This window comes from Bubalus kerabau, chromosome 4 (assembly GCF_029407905.1).
Source record: "Bubalus kerabau isolate K-KA32 ecotype Philippines breed swamp buffalo chromosome 4, PCC_UOA_SB_1v2, whole genome shotgun sequence".
In the NCBI taxonomy this organism is placed as follows: domain Eukaryota; kingdom Metazoa; phylum Chordata; class Mammalia; order Artiodactyla; family Bovidae; genus Bubalus; species Bubalus kerabau.
In genome coordinates this window covers 22,912,650-22,928,766 of record NC_073627.1, presented here as the reverse complement: position 1 = coordinate 22,928,766, position 16,117 = coordinate 22,912,650, and the positions used below count along the sequence as shown (strand labels likewise).

Here is a 16,117-nt window from a genome sequence, read left to right as displayed (position 1 = left end):
AAATTAGAAATGAAAATGGAGAGATCACAACAGACAACACAGAAATACAAAGGATCATAAGAGACTACCATCAACAATTATATGGCAATAAAATGGACAACGTGGAAGAAATGGACAAATTCTTAGAAAAGTACAACTTTCCAAAACTCGACCAGGAAGAAATAGAAAATCTTAACAGACCCATCACAAGCACGGAAATTGAAACTGTAATCAAAAATCTTCCAGCAAACAAAAGCCCAGGTCCAGACGGCTTCACAGCTGAATTCTACCAAAAATTTAGAGAAGAGCTAACACCTATCCTGCTCAAACTCTTCCAGAAAACTGCAGAGGAAGGTAAACTTCCAAACTCATTCTATGAGGCCACCATCACCCTAATACCAAAACCTGACAAAGATGCCACAAAAAAAGAAAACTACAGGCCAATATCACTGATGAAGATAGATGCAAAAGTCCTTAACAAAATTCTAGCAATCAGAATGCAACAACACATTAAAAAGATCATACACCATGACCAAGTGGGCTTTATCCCAGGGATGCAAGGATTCTTCAATATCCGCAAATCAATCAATGTCATACACCACATTAACAAATTGAAAAATAAAAACCATATGATTATCTCAATAGATGCAGAGAAAGCCTTTGACAAAATTCAACATCCATTTATGATCAAAACTCTCCAGAAAGCAGGAATAGAAGGAACATACCTCAACATAATAAAAGCTATATATGACAAACCCACAGCAAATATTATCCTCAATGGTGAAAAATTGAAAGCATTTTCTCTAAAGTCAGGAACAAGACAAGGGTGCCCACTTTCACCATTACTATTCAACATAGTTTTGGAAGTTTTGGCCACAGCAATCAGAGCAGAAAAAGAAATCAAAGGAATCCAAATTGGAAAAGAAGAAGTAAAACTCTCACTGTTTGCAGATGACATGATCCTCTACATAGAAAACCCTAAAGACTCCACCAGAAAATTACTAGAACTAATCAATGACTATAGTAAAGTTGCAGGATATAAAATCAACACACAGAAATCACTTGCATTCCTATACACTAATAATGAGAAAACAGAGAAATTAAGGAAACAATTCCATTCACCATTGCAATGGAAAGAATAAAATACTTAGGAATATATCTACCTAAAGAAACTAAAGAACTATATATAGAAAACTATACAACACTGGTGAAAGAAATCAAAGAGGACACTAACAGATGGAGAAATATACCATGTTCATGGATTGGAAGAATCAATATAGTGAAAATGAGTATACTACCCAAAGCAATGTATAGATTCAATGCAATCCCTATCAAGCTACCAACAGCATTCTTCACAGAGCTAGAACAAATAATTTCACAATTTGTATGGAAATACAAAAAACCTCAAATAGCCAAAGTGATCTTGAGAAAGAAGAATGGAACTGGAGGAATCAACCTACCTGACTTCAGGCTCTACTACAAAGCCACAGTTATCAAGACAGTATGGTACTGGCACAAAGACAGAAATATAGATCAATGGAACAAAATAGAAAGCCCAGAGATAAATCCACGCACCTATGGACACCTTATCTTTGACAAAGGAGGCAAGAATATACAATGGATTAAAGACAATCTCTTTAACAAGGGGTGCTGGGAAATCTGGTCAACCACTTGTAGAAGAATGAAACTAGAACACTTTCTAACACCATACACAAAAATAAACTCAAAATGGATTAAAGATCTAAACGTAAGACCAGAAACTATAAAACTCCTAGAGGAGAACATAGGCAAAACACTCTCTGACATACATCACAGCAGGATCCTCTATGACCCACCTCCCAGAATATTGGAAATAAAAGCAAAAATAAACAAATGGGACCTAATTAACCTTAAAAGCTTCTGCACATCAAAGGAAACTATTAGCAAGGTGAAAAGACAGCCTTCAGAATGGGAGAAGATAATAGCAAATGAAGCAACTGACAAACAACTAATCTCGAGAATATACAAGCAACTCCTACAGCTCAACTCCAGAAAAATAAATGACCCAATCAAAAAATGGGCCAAAGATCTAAATAGACATTTCTCCAAAGAAGACATACAGATGGCTAACAAACACATGAAAAGATGCTCAACATCACTCATTATCAGAGAAATGCAAATCAAAACCACTATGAGGTACCATTTCACACCAGTCAGAATGGCTGCGATCCAAAAGTCTACAAGCAAAAAAGTGTGGAGAAAAGGGAACCCTCTTGCACTGTTGGTGGGAATGCAAACTAGTACAGCCACTATGGAGAACAGTGTGGAGATTCCTTTAAAAATTGGAAATAGAACTGCCTTATGATCCAGCAATCCCACTGCTGGGCATACACACTGAGGAAACCAGAAGGGAAAGAGACACGTGTACCCCAATGTTCATCGCAGCACTGTTTATAATAGCCAGGACATGGAAGCAACCTAGATGTCTATCAGCAGATGAATGGATAAGCAAGCTGTGGTACATATACACAATGGAGTATTACTCAGCCATTAAAAAGAATACATTTGAATCAGTTCTAATGAGGTGGATGAAACTGGAGCCTATTATACAGAGTGAAGTAAGCCAGAAAGAAAAACACCAATACAGTACACTAACGCATATATATGGAATTTAGAAAGATGGTAACAATAATCCTGTGTATGAGACAGCAAAAGAGACACTGATGTATAGAACAGTCTTATGGACTCTGAGAGAGAGGGAGAGGGTGGGAAGATTTGGGAGAATGGCATTAAAACATGTAAAATATCATGTATGAAATGAGTTGCCAGTCCAGGTTCGATGCACGATACTGGATGCTTGGGGCTGGTGCACTGGGAATACCCAGAGGGATGAAATGGGGAGGGAGGAGGGAGGTGGGTTCAGGATGGGGAACACATGTATACCTGTGGCGGATTCATTTTGATATTTGGCAAAACTAATACAATTATGTAAAGTTTAAAAATAAAATAAAATTTAAAAAAAACCCAAAAAACATTATTCAAATTAAAAAAAAAAAAGAACTGAGATTAAAAAAAAAAAAAGCTATACTGTAGAGATACCTATGTTTGTCTATTAATTTCTTAAGATTAACAATTGTACCCTTCAGGTGCACCAAGAGAGGACAAGGTGTAGAATATCCTAGAGATCTAACAAATTAAATCGTGATAAACTTTTGTTGGGAGTTTATAAACCTCTGATTCTTGAAGTAGGAATGTGCTGCTGGTTATTTCTATCATATAGGAAAGAGTTAATACCCACTTTTTTGGAGAAATGTCTACCAAAATACGAATGCAGAGTGGGGTCTGAGTGTGGTTCTCCAGAGCTTATCGATGAAAGAAATATAGAACAGCATCGATCTCACTGCTGCCCAAGTGCCCAGGTTTCAATCTATGACCATATTGACCCCATTCCCAGAACAAAATGTAAGAAAATTTACACAACAGCAGCATCAAATGGCTTCATCGATGCCATCTGTGATGATCAAGGAGAAGCTGATTTTCAAGTTTGTCAATACTTTTGTTTAAAACACTATAGTTCCTGTCAAAACAATGCTGGGAGAGAATAGTAAGAAACATTTGATAAACAACTTTTTTTCTCTCTCTAGTGGCAATGTCACACATACTCTCCCAACACAGTTATAGTGAAAAGATTTCAAGAGTTCCTGGGGGAAGGGGGCAAATATAATGCTGAAATCAATTACAATTCTTAAGATGATACATTTCCATGTATATGTATAAGTGAATCACTTTGCTGTAAACATGAAACCCACACAACATTGTAAATTAACCATACTCCAATAAAATTAAATAATGAACAATCTAAAAAAAACAAAACAAAACAAAACAAAACAAAAAAAAAACTGGAAATAGAACTGCCTTATGACCCAGCAATCCCACTGCTGGGCATACACACCAAGGAAACCAGAATTGAAAGAGACACATGTACCCCAATGTTCATCGCAACACTGTTTATAATAGCCAGGACATGAAAGCAACCTAGATGTCCAACAGCAGGTGAATGGATAAGAAAGCTGTGGTACATATACACAAAACCAATACAATATTGTAAAGTTTAAAAATTAAAAAAATATAAAAAAATTAAAAAGAAAGATGGTAACGATAACCCTGTATGAGAGAAAGCAAAAGAGACACAGATGTATAGAACAGTCTTTTGGACTCTGTGGGAGAGGAAGAGGGTGGGATAATTTGGGAGAATGGCATTGAAACATGTATAATATCATATAAGAAATGAATCGCCAGTCCAGGTTTTATGCAAGATACAGGATGCTGGTGCACTAGGATGACCCAGAGGGATGGTATGGGGAGGGAGGTAAGGAGGGGGGTTCAGGATGGGGAATACGTGTACACCCGTGGCGGATTCATGTTGATGTATGGCAAAACCAATACACTATTATAAGGTAATTAGCCTCCAATTAAAATAAATAAATTTAAATTTTAAAAAATAAAATAAAAGCTGAAAAAAATACAGTAATATATAACTCATTGAGTTGTATTCATTAAATATATAACTTTTTAATACATCAATCAGACCTTAATAAAGTGTTTTTTTTTAAATACAATGAAACATGGTATCTCCTCAACTGAACTCAATGGGACATATAACCCATCTATGATTATAACTTGGAAATGTTGTTTATTAAGTGAAAGGAATTGAATACATTAAATTCTTTACAGGCAATTTTTAAAAATTACTTTGACATGTACTCCACACTCAGAAATTTTATCCTTTTTTTCCAAAAGGGAGCTGGTATTAAAGGGTATAATGTGTTTTGATTAACTCTGCCCTACTTTACTATATTAAGTCACATGCACATGCACATATACATACATGCCAGTTTTGCTCTAAAATCTTAAATCATCTATATCTGATGTAGCATCTATTGTCAGAGTGATTTCAACATGGGTTATTCTTCCTATATCTTCATATACAATATAAATTGCCTAGTTAGTAAGTAAAATGATCATGAAAATAATAGGAAAAAATACCAGTGAATTTTTATATGCAGAGAAGCTTATTAGAAAGCAGAGAAGTGACAAAACAAAAGAAATTCACTTGAGGAGAAAATAAAGGGTAAATTGGACCCCCCAACCCCCGATCTCAGGGTGTCAAGTCAGTGCCACTCAGCAGCTGCAGATAATAGCCACCTTGTGGACCACCTGCAGATCATGACCAAAATATCAGGAAGAATGAAACATTGAGAGGACTGAGACAATTTCTCAACTGATGGATTGCAAATTAATTCTTATTTGGTGCTGATATAGAAAGGAAAATATGACAAGGAAGAATTATAAATGAGCCAGAATATGTTCACAGAGTCAGAAGAACAGTGGTGGACCCACTGTAATCATGAGATTCAACTAACTGAATGATGTCAGCTAGACTCCATGAGTCCTATGGGTCAGCACAAAAAAGGATCTACATATGTGGGACAGAGGTAAGTGGAGACAGTGGGCTCAGCAGCAAGAGGAGGAACAGCACACGGGGCGGGGGCAGGTGGAGATGACACAGGTGGGGCGATAGCAAGTGGTGTGGCAGGAGACCCGGCCACACACTGGGCGCAGGCAGCAGCTCGGGCGGCAGCAGCTGGAGCCACAGCAAGAGGGGCGGCAGCAGCTGGAGATGCGGGAGCATGTGGGCTGGCAGCACACAGGCTGGCAGCACTGGGGCCTGCAGCAGCTGGAGATGCAGCAGGTAGGCCTGCAGCAGCTGGACCCACAGCTGGAACCACAGCAGGAGGGGCGGTAGCAGCTAGAGATGCAGCAGGTGGGGCGAGGGCAGGTGGGCTGGCAGCAGACTGGGCGGCAGCAGCTGGACACACCACAGCTGGGGCGGCAGCAGGTGGTCCTGCAGCAGGTGGTCTGGCAGCAGCTGGGCCGGCAGCAGGTCTCCAGGCAGAGACTTCGACCACAGCTCTGGTCAGAGCAGACGGAGCCACAACAGGAGCTGACCATGGTGTTAGAGGGTGGAGGTTCTGGGTGAGTTTCCAGGAAAGTGAGTTTCTTGAGTCTGAGAGTCGCCTTGGCCCACAGCCCCCTTTATATCCTGCTGTAAAGCTGCTATCATGATCATTATTTCCTTCTTATTGTTTACCCTCCTAGGAAAATTGATCATTTAATTACATAATTGTGTGTTTCTCAATTAGTATTCCAAAATGGAGAAAATAACACTATTCCTTTTCCTAGTATGCTCCTGTGTGTCCAATTGAAAGCCCAGTCCCAGTTCTTCCTTAGTGGGTGTCACCTTTGCTCCTGGTGGGTTCAGTGTCTTATGAAACATTAGTCATATGACGCTAACATTTTTTTTTTTTTGAATGTGCTATTCTCTCCTATCACTGCTCTTTGAACTTCAGAGATAAAATGTTTCTTATAAGGCTCATGTGTATTTTGTTGTCAAAGGTGAGGGGAACATGGCTTGTCAGATGAAACATTGAAAAGGAATTAGACAGAAAGATATTTGTGGGGAGGATGTCCCACAAATAATATGGATGAATGTGATCCTATGTGGGCATCTTGGATGATCAGGAAGATAGTTAGAACACAAGGAAGTTTCAAATTCTGTGTCTGATTTCACTCCACTGTCTCAAGCACTTAGCAATACTCATAGCTTTTAAAGAGAAGAAACACATTTTTGCTGTATGTCTCCCAGGCTAGGCAATCAGAATGGGATGTTGTCATTTATCTTTTAGTTGTCAAACTTGTATACAGGATATTTCATTATAAAAGCACTAATACAGTTATGTAAAGTTTAAAAATAAAATAAAATTAAATAAAAAAATAATAAAAGCATTCGTTGTATATAAACATGTTTGGAATGATTAAGCCTTCAAAAATATGTATCCAAGACATTCTGTTGGGTAGTAAGAGAACCTGACAGGTAACTCCTCATCTGTTTCCTGTAGATGCTTGACTAAGACACATGCATAAGAAACAGATTCAGTCAGTTCAGTTCAGTCACTCAGTCATGTCTGACTCTTTGCGACCCCATGGACTGCAGCACGCCAGGCCTCCCTGTCCATCACCAACTCCTGGAGCTTACTCAGACTCATGCCCATTGAGTCGGTGATGCCATCCAACCATCTCATCCTCTGACATCCCCTTCTTCTCCCGACTTCAATCTTTCCCAGCATCAGGGTCTTTTCAAATGAGTCAGTTCTTCGCATCAGGTGGCCAAAGTATTGGAGTTTCAGCTTCAGCATCAGTGCTTCCAATGAATATTTAGGACTGATTTCCTTTAGGATGGACTTGTTGGATCTCTTTGCTGTCCAAGGGACTCTCAAGAGTCTTCTGCAACACCAGAGTTCAAAAGCATCAATTCTTCGGCATGCAGCAGCTCCAGCAAGTCCATAGGCCCTGGAGCATTGGCTATACGGTGCTGGGGTGACTGTGAGGAGATACCCCATATCCAAGGGCAGAGAAGCACCTGCAAGATGGTAGCTGATGCTGGAGTGGTGGCTGTGTGGCACTGGAATGACTTTAAGGAGATACCTCAAGTCCAAGGGCAAAGGAAAAGTCCCAGAAAGATGGTAGAAGGGGAAAAATTGCATTTAGAATCACTGTCCATACATGCTAGAGATGCTTAGAAGGCTCAAACATACCTTGTTCACACCAGGACCTAAAGACCCCACAGAGACTGAGACAGAACTGTGTTTGAGTGTCTCCTGAGGAGTTACGGTTCAGCAGTGGGCTGCTGAAGGGGCAGGAGCTCTGGGTACAGTAGACCTGGCATAGCCCCCTTGGAGGAAGTATGGCATAGCCCCCTTGAAGGAAGTCACCATTAACCCCACCACAGAGCCACCAGAACTTACACAAGACTGGGGAAACAGACTCTTGGAGGGCACAAACCTTGTGTGCACCAGGACCCAGAAGAAACAAGCAGTGACACTACAAGAGACTGACCCAGACTTGCCTGTGAGTGTCCAGGAGTCTCTGGAGAGGTGTGGGTTAGCGGTGGCCTGCTGCAGAGTTGGGGGCATTGAGTGTAACAGTGTGTGCATGGGACGTTTTGAAGGAGGAAGCCATTATCTTCATTACCTCCATCATAGTTTGGCCCCAGGTAAATAGCACAGAGGGAACATAGCCTTGCCAATCAACAGAAAATTCTATGGCCCCACCCATCAGAACAAGACCCAGTTTTCCCCTCAGTCAGTCTCTCCCATCAGGAAGCTTCCATAAGCCTCTTATCTTTCTCCATCAGAGGGCAGACAGACTGAAAACCAAACACAGAAAACTAACGAATCTCATCACATGGACCACAGCCTTGTCTAACTCAATGAAACTATGAGCCATGCTGTGTAGGGCCACCCAAGACAGACAGGTAACGGTAGAGAGTTCTGACAAAGCATGGTCCACTGGAGAAGTGAATGGCAAACTACCTCAGTATTCTTACCTTGAGAACCCCATGAATGGTATGAAAACAAACAGTTTGGCAATAGTTAAAAGAAGGGCTTCCCTGATAGCTCAGCTGGAAAAGAATCTGCCTGCAATGTGGGAGACCTGGGTTCAATCCTTGGGTTGGGAAGTTCCCCTGGAGAAGGGAATGGCTACCTATTCCAATATTCTGACCTGAAGAATTCCATGGACTGTATAGTCCATGGGGTCGCAAAGAGCTGGACATGACTGAATGACTTTCATTTTCAAAAGAATGACAGTTATTTTTTAAGTCTTTATTTTTTAATTGGAAGATAATTCCTTTACCAGGTTGTGTAGGTTTCTGCAGTACAACAGTGTGATTGACCCATAATTATATATATGTCCCCTCCCTTTGGGCTGCCCTCCCACCCTAATCCCATCCCACCCCTCTAGGTTGTCATAGAGCACTGAACTGAGCTTCCTATGTTATTTTAAATGAAGAACTGAGATCAACATATATAGTATGTGGATAAGTTCCATACATTTTCAATAAAAGGTGAGGAATGATGACATTTATCATTTGTACAGTACTCACTATTCATTATGCTAAATTCACTAGGCATTGTACTGTATTCACTAAGCATTGTGCTGAATATCTTATATTTGTTTTGAATCTGTAATGCAGCATATAATATAGAGTGTATTCTTACTACTTCTTTAAGCAATAGGCCAAAGAAGCATAGAAATGTTAAGAGGAAAAAAAGAAAGCTTGTGTGTAAGATTACAAAGAAGTTAAGCTGTATTAGGACAACTGAGAAGGGGTGAAAAAAAAGCTTGCAAGCCTTTGCTGAAGCTGCTTCACCTTCCTAGAATGTTTCATCTTTGTCATTATCTTTGCAAACTACTATTCCTCTGTCAAAACCCTAGCTTTCCCCTGAATGCTTCCTACAAATGATTTAACTGCCCTGTTCAAATACAATTTGTCCCTGCATTGTGCTCCGAATTTTGCACTCTCTGTGATGCAGACACCCTGAGGGCATGAACTATAAAATTTAATTTTGTTACTGGAACAGAGCACATTAGTGACAAATGTTTGTCGAATGAATGAAGGTTTTTGGATAAATTAAGGGTATGTAATGGTCCTTTAAAAAATATGTCTGTTTTGCCTGGTTGAGAAAAGTGGGAGAAACATTCCAAACAAAGGGATCATGTTTACACTTGAGTAAAACCACATTTGTTTAAGTGGCAAGCAATGTGTCACCTGATAAAACACTTTTGTGGAAGTTCAAATTTGATCTATAGAATGGAACTTATTTACAGGCAATCATGGATAAAGATACTGTATTAACACAGAAACAGATATAATAGAAAGGAGGTGAGTACAAATGTTGATACTGGTTCTCTTCACTTCCAGACATCCCAATTTAGCTCTCTTTTGTGAGAAATAACCACCATCACTGGTTTAATGTCAATCAGCTAAAAATATTTGCTGAACATCTATTGTCTTTGTTTGAATTGCACCCAAAGTAGATATTGAAACAAAGATGTGAGTGCAAGTAGTTCACCTGGGCAGCAATTCTTGGAAATACACATGAAGAAGTGGGAAAGGAAGACAGGAAAGAAAGAAAAAGCCAAAAGTCTGGGTTAATAATGCAGTTGCCATGGTGGGTAACTGAGGAATGAATCTGGGGCCTACCTGAGGCTGGGAGCTATTAGCTGCCACGGTTATATGCCTAGAAAATCCCACAGAATCAACTGAATATTATTGTTAACAGTGAAGCTGGCTATCTTAGAAATTTGATAGATTTCTTATGCACTTTTATATTTCTTCATAAAATGTAATGGCAAAATGAATTCACAGATCTGAGCAATAAATATAAAAAGATATGTAAACAAATCTTTCAAAGCGTACACTTATCTGGTATTGGAGGAATGTATTAACATTGCCTGAAGGCCAAAAAATAATATTTGAATAAACATCAGAAAAAAAAATGTACAAAAAAGGTGAGTTTGTGAATAAAGACATAAATGTCATACAAAAGGATTCAATAAGAATGTATATCAATTTGTAAAATTGGTTTTGAATGGGATTGGCAAAGACAAATGATGGGCAACTCACTTATGATCACATTCTTTTGTGTTATTCAATTTTTTTTTTAAAGCATCTGTTTGTGTATAAGTGACATAAAATCCTTAGAAAAGAATAAAAGTACTTCAGATAAAATTCACAGTTCTATCTACAAATTCAGTTCCATAAGTTTTATACGTTTATGTTTAAGTTTGTACTTATTATATATTATTGCTCAGTCTTGTCTGACTCTTTGCGACCCCATGGACTGTAGCCTACCAAGCTCCTCCGTCCATGGGATTTTCCAGGCAAGAATATTGGAGTGCGTTGCCATTTACTTCTCCAGGAGATCTTCCCAAACCAGGGATTGAACCCAGGTCTCCCGCATTGTAGATAGATGATTTACCATCTGAGCCACCAGGGAAGTCTTATTATATACTAAAAGATGATGACTATGTTGCAGTCAGTCTTTCCAGCTCTCAAATTAACTGTTGTGAATTACAAGTTGCTTTTTGGGACTGTTTGAGTTCCCTAGGAAGAAGACCCAGAGATGAAAATTAGCAAACAGGGTGTTTATTGAGAAGTGATCTTGGGATTAGTACTGCTAGGCGGAAAGGGAAGGAAGTGAGCAGAAGTGGACAGTTGGAGAAATCAAGCTAGGATAGAGTTTCAGTGGACATCTAAGCATGGCACTGGAAAGGTCCCTTTTTACTCTTGGACATAAAATCAGAGTCACCAGCAATACCAAGAAACTGTCAGTAGGTCTGTTTCATTGCTTTATATCACCTGCCTGGCACTGAAGGTAGCCCCACTATAAGACAGAATAAACTGAATATTCTGAATAGTAATAATAATAATAAACCAAATCTACTGAAGCTCTGGCTACCAGAATAAAGAAGAACTCCACTGTATGTACAGGGGCTTCTATGGTGGCTTAGAAGATAAAGAATCTGCCCACAATGCAGGAGACCTGAGTTTGATGCCTGGGGCAGAAAGATCCCCTGGAGAACAGAATGGCAACCCACTACAGTATTCTTACCTGCAGAATCCGTGGACAGAGGAGCCTCGTGGGATACAATCCACAGGGTCGCATAGAGTTGGACACGGCTGAGTGACTAATATTTCAACCGTGTACGTGGACGAAGGACTCATTGTATGTGACCCGAAACAGAGAATAGATAGACTTTACTAACCTATCTATCTGCTGCTTTTGTAGGTGAAAAAACCCTGAAAGGTGGTGTTGTTAAAAATCATGAATTGTGCTCAATCTTTCCAAATCTTTTCTCATGTTATTATCTTCATAGATGCTCTATCACTTCAGTTTCACCTCCTTTCCCCATAAAGACTAGAAAATGATTAATTTATTTTCTAGACATAACTAGGCAGTGATCAATGTCATTTGACCTCTCTTGAAGGTTGATTAATTTATGCTGTTTGGCAGGTGCAGGTAAAATTCAATTACTTTGGATCAAAATGTAAATCCTTAAAAAAAGAAAGAGAGTAACAATCAGATTCAAATTTCAGTGCCAATAGGAGGAAGTTTATTTAGGTTCATGGAAATAAAAAGACGTAAGAAAATCTTTACCAAAGAGTACACCAAAAAATCTTCATTGGATTTCCATATCAGAGAGATAGAAACCGGGGGCCCTACAAGTGATAGAGACAAATTCCTTAAGCATGAAAAACAGATGTCCTAAAGATATAGGGACGAGTTTTGGGAGAATATAATTTCCTGGGAGATTCTGAGTGTTTTCATTTGTATGGGAGGGAGTTTGGAGAGAAGTTAGAACGTGGGCTCGGTATGTCTGGTGTTTGCCAATGAAATTCAAGGATGAGTTCTCTTGAACCCTCCACATTTTAAAAAGAAGCTCTGCAACTGTGGGGAGGGAGGAAATGAGGAAGCAGTATGTTCAAAGCAGAGATTCAGCAGCAAGAGGAGGGACAGCACACGGGGCGGGGGCAGGTGGAGATGACACAGGTGGGGCGATAGCAAGTGGTGTGGCAGGAGACCCGGCCACACACTGGGCGCAGGCAGCAGCCGGAGCCACAGCAAGAGGGGCGGCAGCAGCTGGAGATGTGGGAGCAGGTGGGCTGGCAGCACACAGGCTGGCAGCACCGGGGCCTGCAGCAGCTGGAGATGCAGCAGGTAGGCCTGCAGCAGCTGGAGCCACAGCTGGACGCACAGCAGGAGGGGCGGTAGCAGCTGGAGATGCAGCAGGTAGGCCTGCAGCAGCTGGACCCACAGCAGGAGGGATGGGAGCAGCTAGAGATGCAGCAGGTGGGGTGAGAGCAGGTGGGCTGGCAGCACTGGCCCCTGCAGCAGCTGGAGATGCAGCAGGTGGGCCTGCAGCAGCTGGACCCACAGCTGGAAACACAGCAGGAGGGGCGGTAGCAGCTAGAGATGCAGCAGGTGGGGCGAGGGCAGGTGGGCTGGCAGCAGACCGGGCGGCAGCAGCTGGACACACCACAGCTGGGGCGGCAGCAGGTGGTCCTGCAGCAGGTGGTCTGGCAGCAGCTGGGGCGGCAGCAGGTCTCCTGGCAGAGACTTAGGCCACAGCTCTGGTCAGAGCAGACAGAGCCACAGCAGGAGCTGACCATGGTGTTAGAGGGTGGAGGTTCTGGGTGAGTTTCCAGGAAAGTGAGCTTCTTGAGTCTGAGAGTCTTCTTGGTCCCCAGCCCCCTTTATATCCTGCTGAACAGCTGCTACCATTACATCATTATTTCCTTGTTATTGTTTAACCCCCTAGGAAAATTGATCATTTAATTACATGATTGTGTGTTTCTGATGCAGTAGTCCAAAATGGAGAAAACAATACTTTTCCTTTTCCTGTTAAGTGCCTGTGTGTCCAGTTGAAAGCCCTGTCCCAGTTCTTCCTTTTGGGTGTCACCTTTTCTACTGGTTGGTTCAGTGTCCTATACAGCTTTTATCCTATGACTCTAGCATCTTTTTTTTGAATGTGATATTCTCTCCTATCACTGCTCTCTGAACTTCAGAGAGAAAAATTTCTTATATGGCTCATGTATATTTTGTTATCAAGGGTGAAGGGAACAAGTGCTGGTCAGGTGAAACACTGGAAAGGAATTAGAAAGAAAGATGTTTGGGGGAGGATGTCCCACAAATAATATGGATGAATGTGATCTTAAGTGGGCATCTTGGATGGTCAGGAAGATAGGTAGACCACAAGAAAGTTTCACATTCTACGTCTGATTTCACTCCACTGTCTCAAGCCCTTAGCAGTACTCACAGCTTTTAAAGAGAAGAAACATATTTTTGCTGTATGTCTCCCAGGCTAGGCAACCAGAATGGGATGTTTTGATTTATCTTTAAGTTGTCAAACTTGTACACTGGATATTTCATTTTAAAAGCATTTGCTGTATATAAACATGTTTGGAATGATTCTTCAAAACTATGGATCCAAGAATTCTGTTGGGTAGTAAGAGAACTTGACAGATAACTCCTCATCCTTTTCCTGTAGATACTTGAATGAGACACATGCATAAGAAACAGCATGACAATAGTTTAAAAAAGGGCTTCCCTGGTAAGTCAGCTGGTAAAGAATGCCTTCAATGTGGGAGACCTTGGTTCGATCTCTGGGTTGGTAAGATCCCCTGGAGAAGGGAATGGCTACCAATTCCAGTATTCTGACCTGGAGAATTCCATGGACTATATAGTCTATGGGGTCACAAAGAGCTGGACATGACTGAGCAACTTCATTTTCAAAAGAATGACAGTTATTTTTTTAAGTCTTTATTTTTTAATTGGAGGATAATTCCTTTACCAGGTTGTGTAGCTTTCTGCAGTACAACAATGTGATTCAGGCATAAGTATATATATGTCCCCTCCCTCTAATCTGCCCTCCACCCCAATCCCATCCCACCCCTCTAGGTTGTCAGAGAACACCAGACTGAGCTTCCTATGTTATTTTTAAATGAAGAACTAAAATCAACATACATCCATACATCTTCAATAAAAGGTGAGGAATAATGATATTTATCATTTATATCATTTGTAGAGTATCTGCTATGCCTTATGCTAAATTTACCAGGCATTGTGCTGAGTTCACTGAGCATTGTGCTGAATATCTTATATTTGTTTTGAATCTTTAATGCAAAATATAGTACGGCATGTATTATTACTACTTCTTTAAGCAATAGTCCAAAGAAGCATAGAAACTTTAAGAGCAAAAAAAAACTTGTGTCAGATTAAACAGAACTCCAGTACTCTTGCCTGGAAAATCCCATGGATGGAAGAGACTGGTGGGCTACAGTCCATGGGGTCGCTAAGAGTCGAACATGACTGAGCGACTTCACTTTCACTTTTCACTTTCACACATTGGAGAAGGAAATGGCAACCCACTCCACTGTTCTTGCTTGGAGAATTCCAGGGAAGGGGGAGCCTGGTGGGTTGCCATCTATGGGGTCGCATAGAATCGGACACGACTGAAGTGACTTAGCAGTAGCAATAAGCTGTTTAGGACAGCTGAGGAAGAGGTAAAAAATAAAGCTTGCAAGCCTTTTCTGAAGCCATGTCATCTTCCTGGAATGTTTCATCTTTGTCGTTACCTTTGCAAACTCCTATTCCTCTCTCAAAACCCCAGGTTTACGCTACTTGCTTCCTCCCAATGATTAACCACCCTGTTCAAATACAATTTGTGTATGCATTGTGCTCTGTTTTTTGCACTCTCTGCCGAACCACAGTTACTTTCTATCATTCCACTATTGTTATGCAGACACCCTGAAGGCATGAACTATAAATTTTATTTTTGTTACTGGGACAGAGCACATGAGTGACAAATGTTTGTCGAGTGAATGAAGGCTTTTGGATGACTTACAGGTATATAATGCTCCTTTAAAAAATATGTCTTTTTTCCTGGTAGAGAAAAGTGGGAGAAACATTCCAATCAATGGGGTCATGGTTACACCTGAGGAAAACCACATTTGTTTATGTGGCAAACAACATGTCACCTGATAAAACACACTTGTGGAAGTTCAACTTTGATCCACAGAATCGTACATACTTATAGGACACCATGGATACATATACTGTATTAACAAAGAAACAGATATGATAGAAAGGAGGAGAACACAAGAGTTGACACTGGTTCTCTTCACTTGCAGACATCCCAGTTTAGCTCTCTTTTTTGAGAAGTAACCACCACCACTGGTTTAATATCAATCAACAAAAAATATTTGCTGAACGTCTATTGTCTTTATTTCAATTGCACCCAAAATAGATATTGAAACATAAATGTGAGTGCAAGTAGTTCACTTGGCGGAGGCGGGGGGAGGGGATGGATTCTGGGACGTACACATGAGGAAATGAGAAAGCAAGGCAGGAACGAAAGAAAAACCCATAAGTCTGGGTTAATAACGAGGTTGCCACTGTGGGTAACTGAGGAGTGTATCCGGGGACATACCTGAGGCTGGGGGCTATTCACCACCATGATTATATGTCTAGAAAATCCCAAAGAATCACCTGAATATTATTGTTAACAGTGAAGTTGACTGGCTTAGAACACTGATAGATTTCTTATGCACTTAGCAATATTTCTTCATAAAATCTAATGGGAAACATGTATTCACAGTTCTCAACAATAAATATAAAAATATGTAAACAAATCTGTCAAATAATATACTTACCAGGTATTGGAGGAATGTATTAACATTGCCTGAAGGCTAAAA

General features: G+C 40.5%; 2 protein-coding genes across 3 annotated transcripts; both read right to left on the bottom strand.

Moving 5' to 3' along the window:
- Window positions 1–5,472: 5,472 nt before the first annotated feature.
- LOC129651240 (keratin-associated protein 4-11-like) lies at window positions 5,473–5,970 on the bottom strand. Its single transcript, XM_055579948.1, has one exon. The coding sequence runs from the start codon at window positions 5,968–5,970 to the stop codon at window positions 5,473–5,475; it is 498 nt and encodes a 165-aa protein (XP_055435923.1).
- A 6,388-nt stretch (window positions 5,971–12,358) lies between these two features.
- Window positions 12,359–13,033, bottom strand: LOC129651239 (keratin-associated protein 4-11-like). Of its 2 annotated transcripts, XM_055579947.1 has the most exons (3): window positions 12,867–13,033; window positions 12,660–12,749; window positions 12,359–12,587 (listed from the first exon to the last, which is right to left on the bottom strand). In XM_055579947.1, exons 1-3 carry the CDS (start codon window positions 13,031–13,033, stop codon window positions 12,359–12,361), a joined length of 486 nt encoding a protein of 161 aa, XP_055435922.1. The 2 variants fall into 2 exon arrangements, with proteins under 2 accessions (XP_055435922.1, XP_055435921.1); XM_055579946.1 differs by having other exon boundaries at window positions 12,359–12,503; window positions 12,552–13,033.
- Window positions 13,034–16,117: the final 3,084 nt, after the last annotated feature.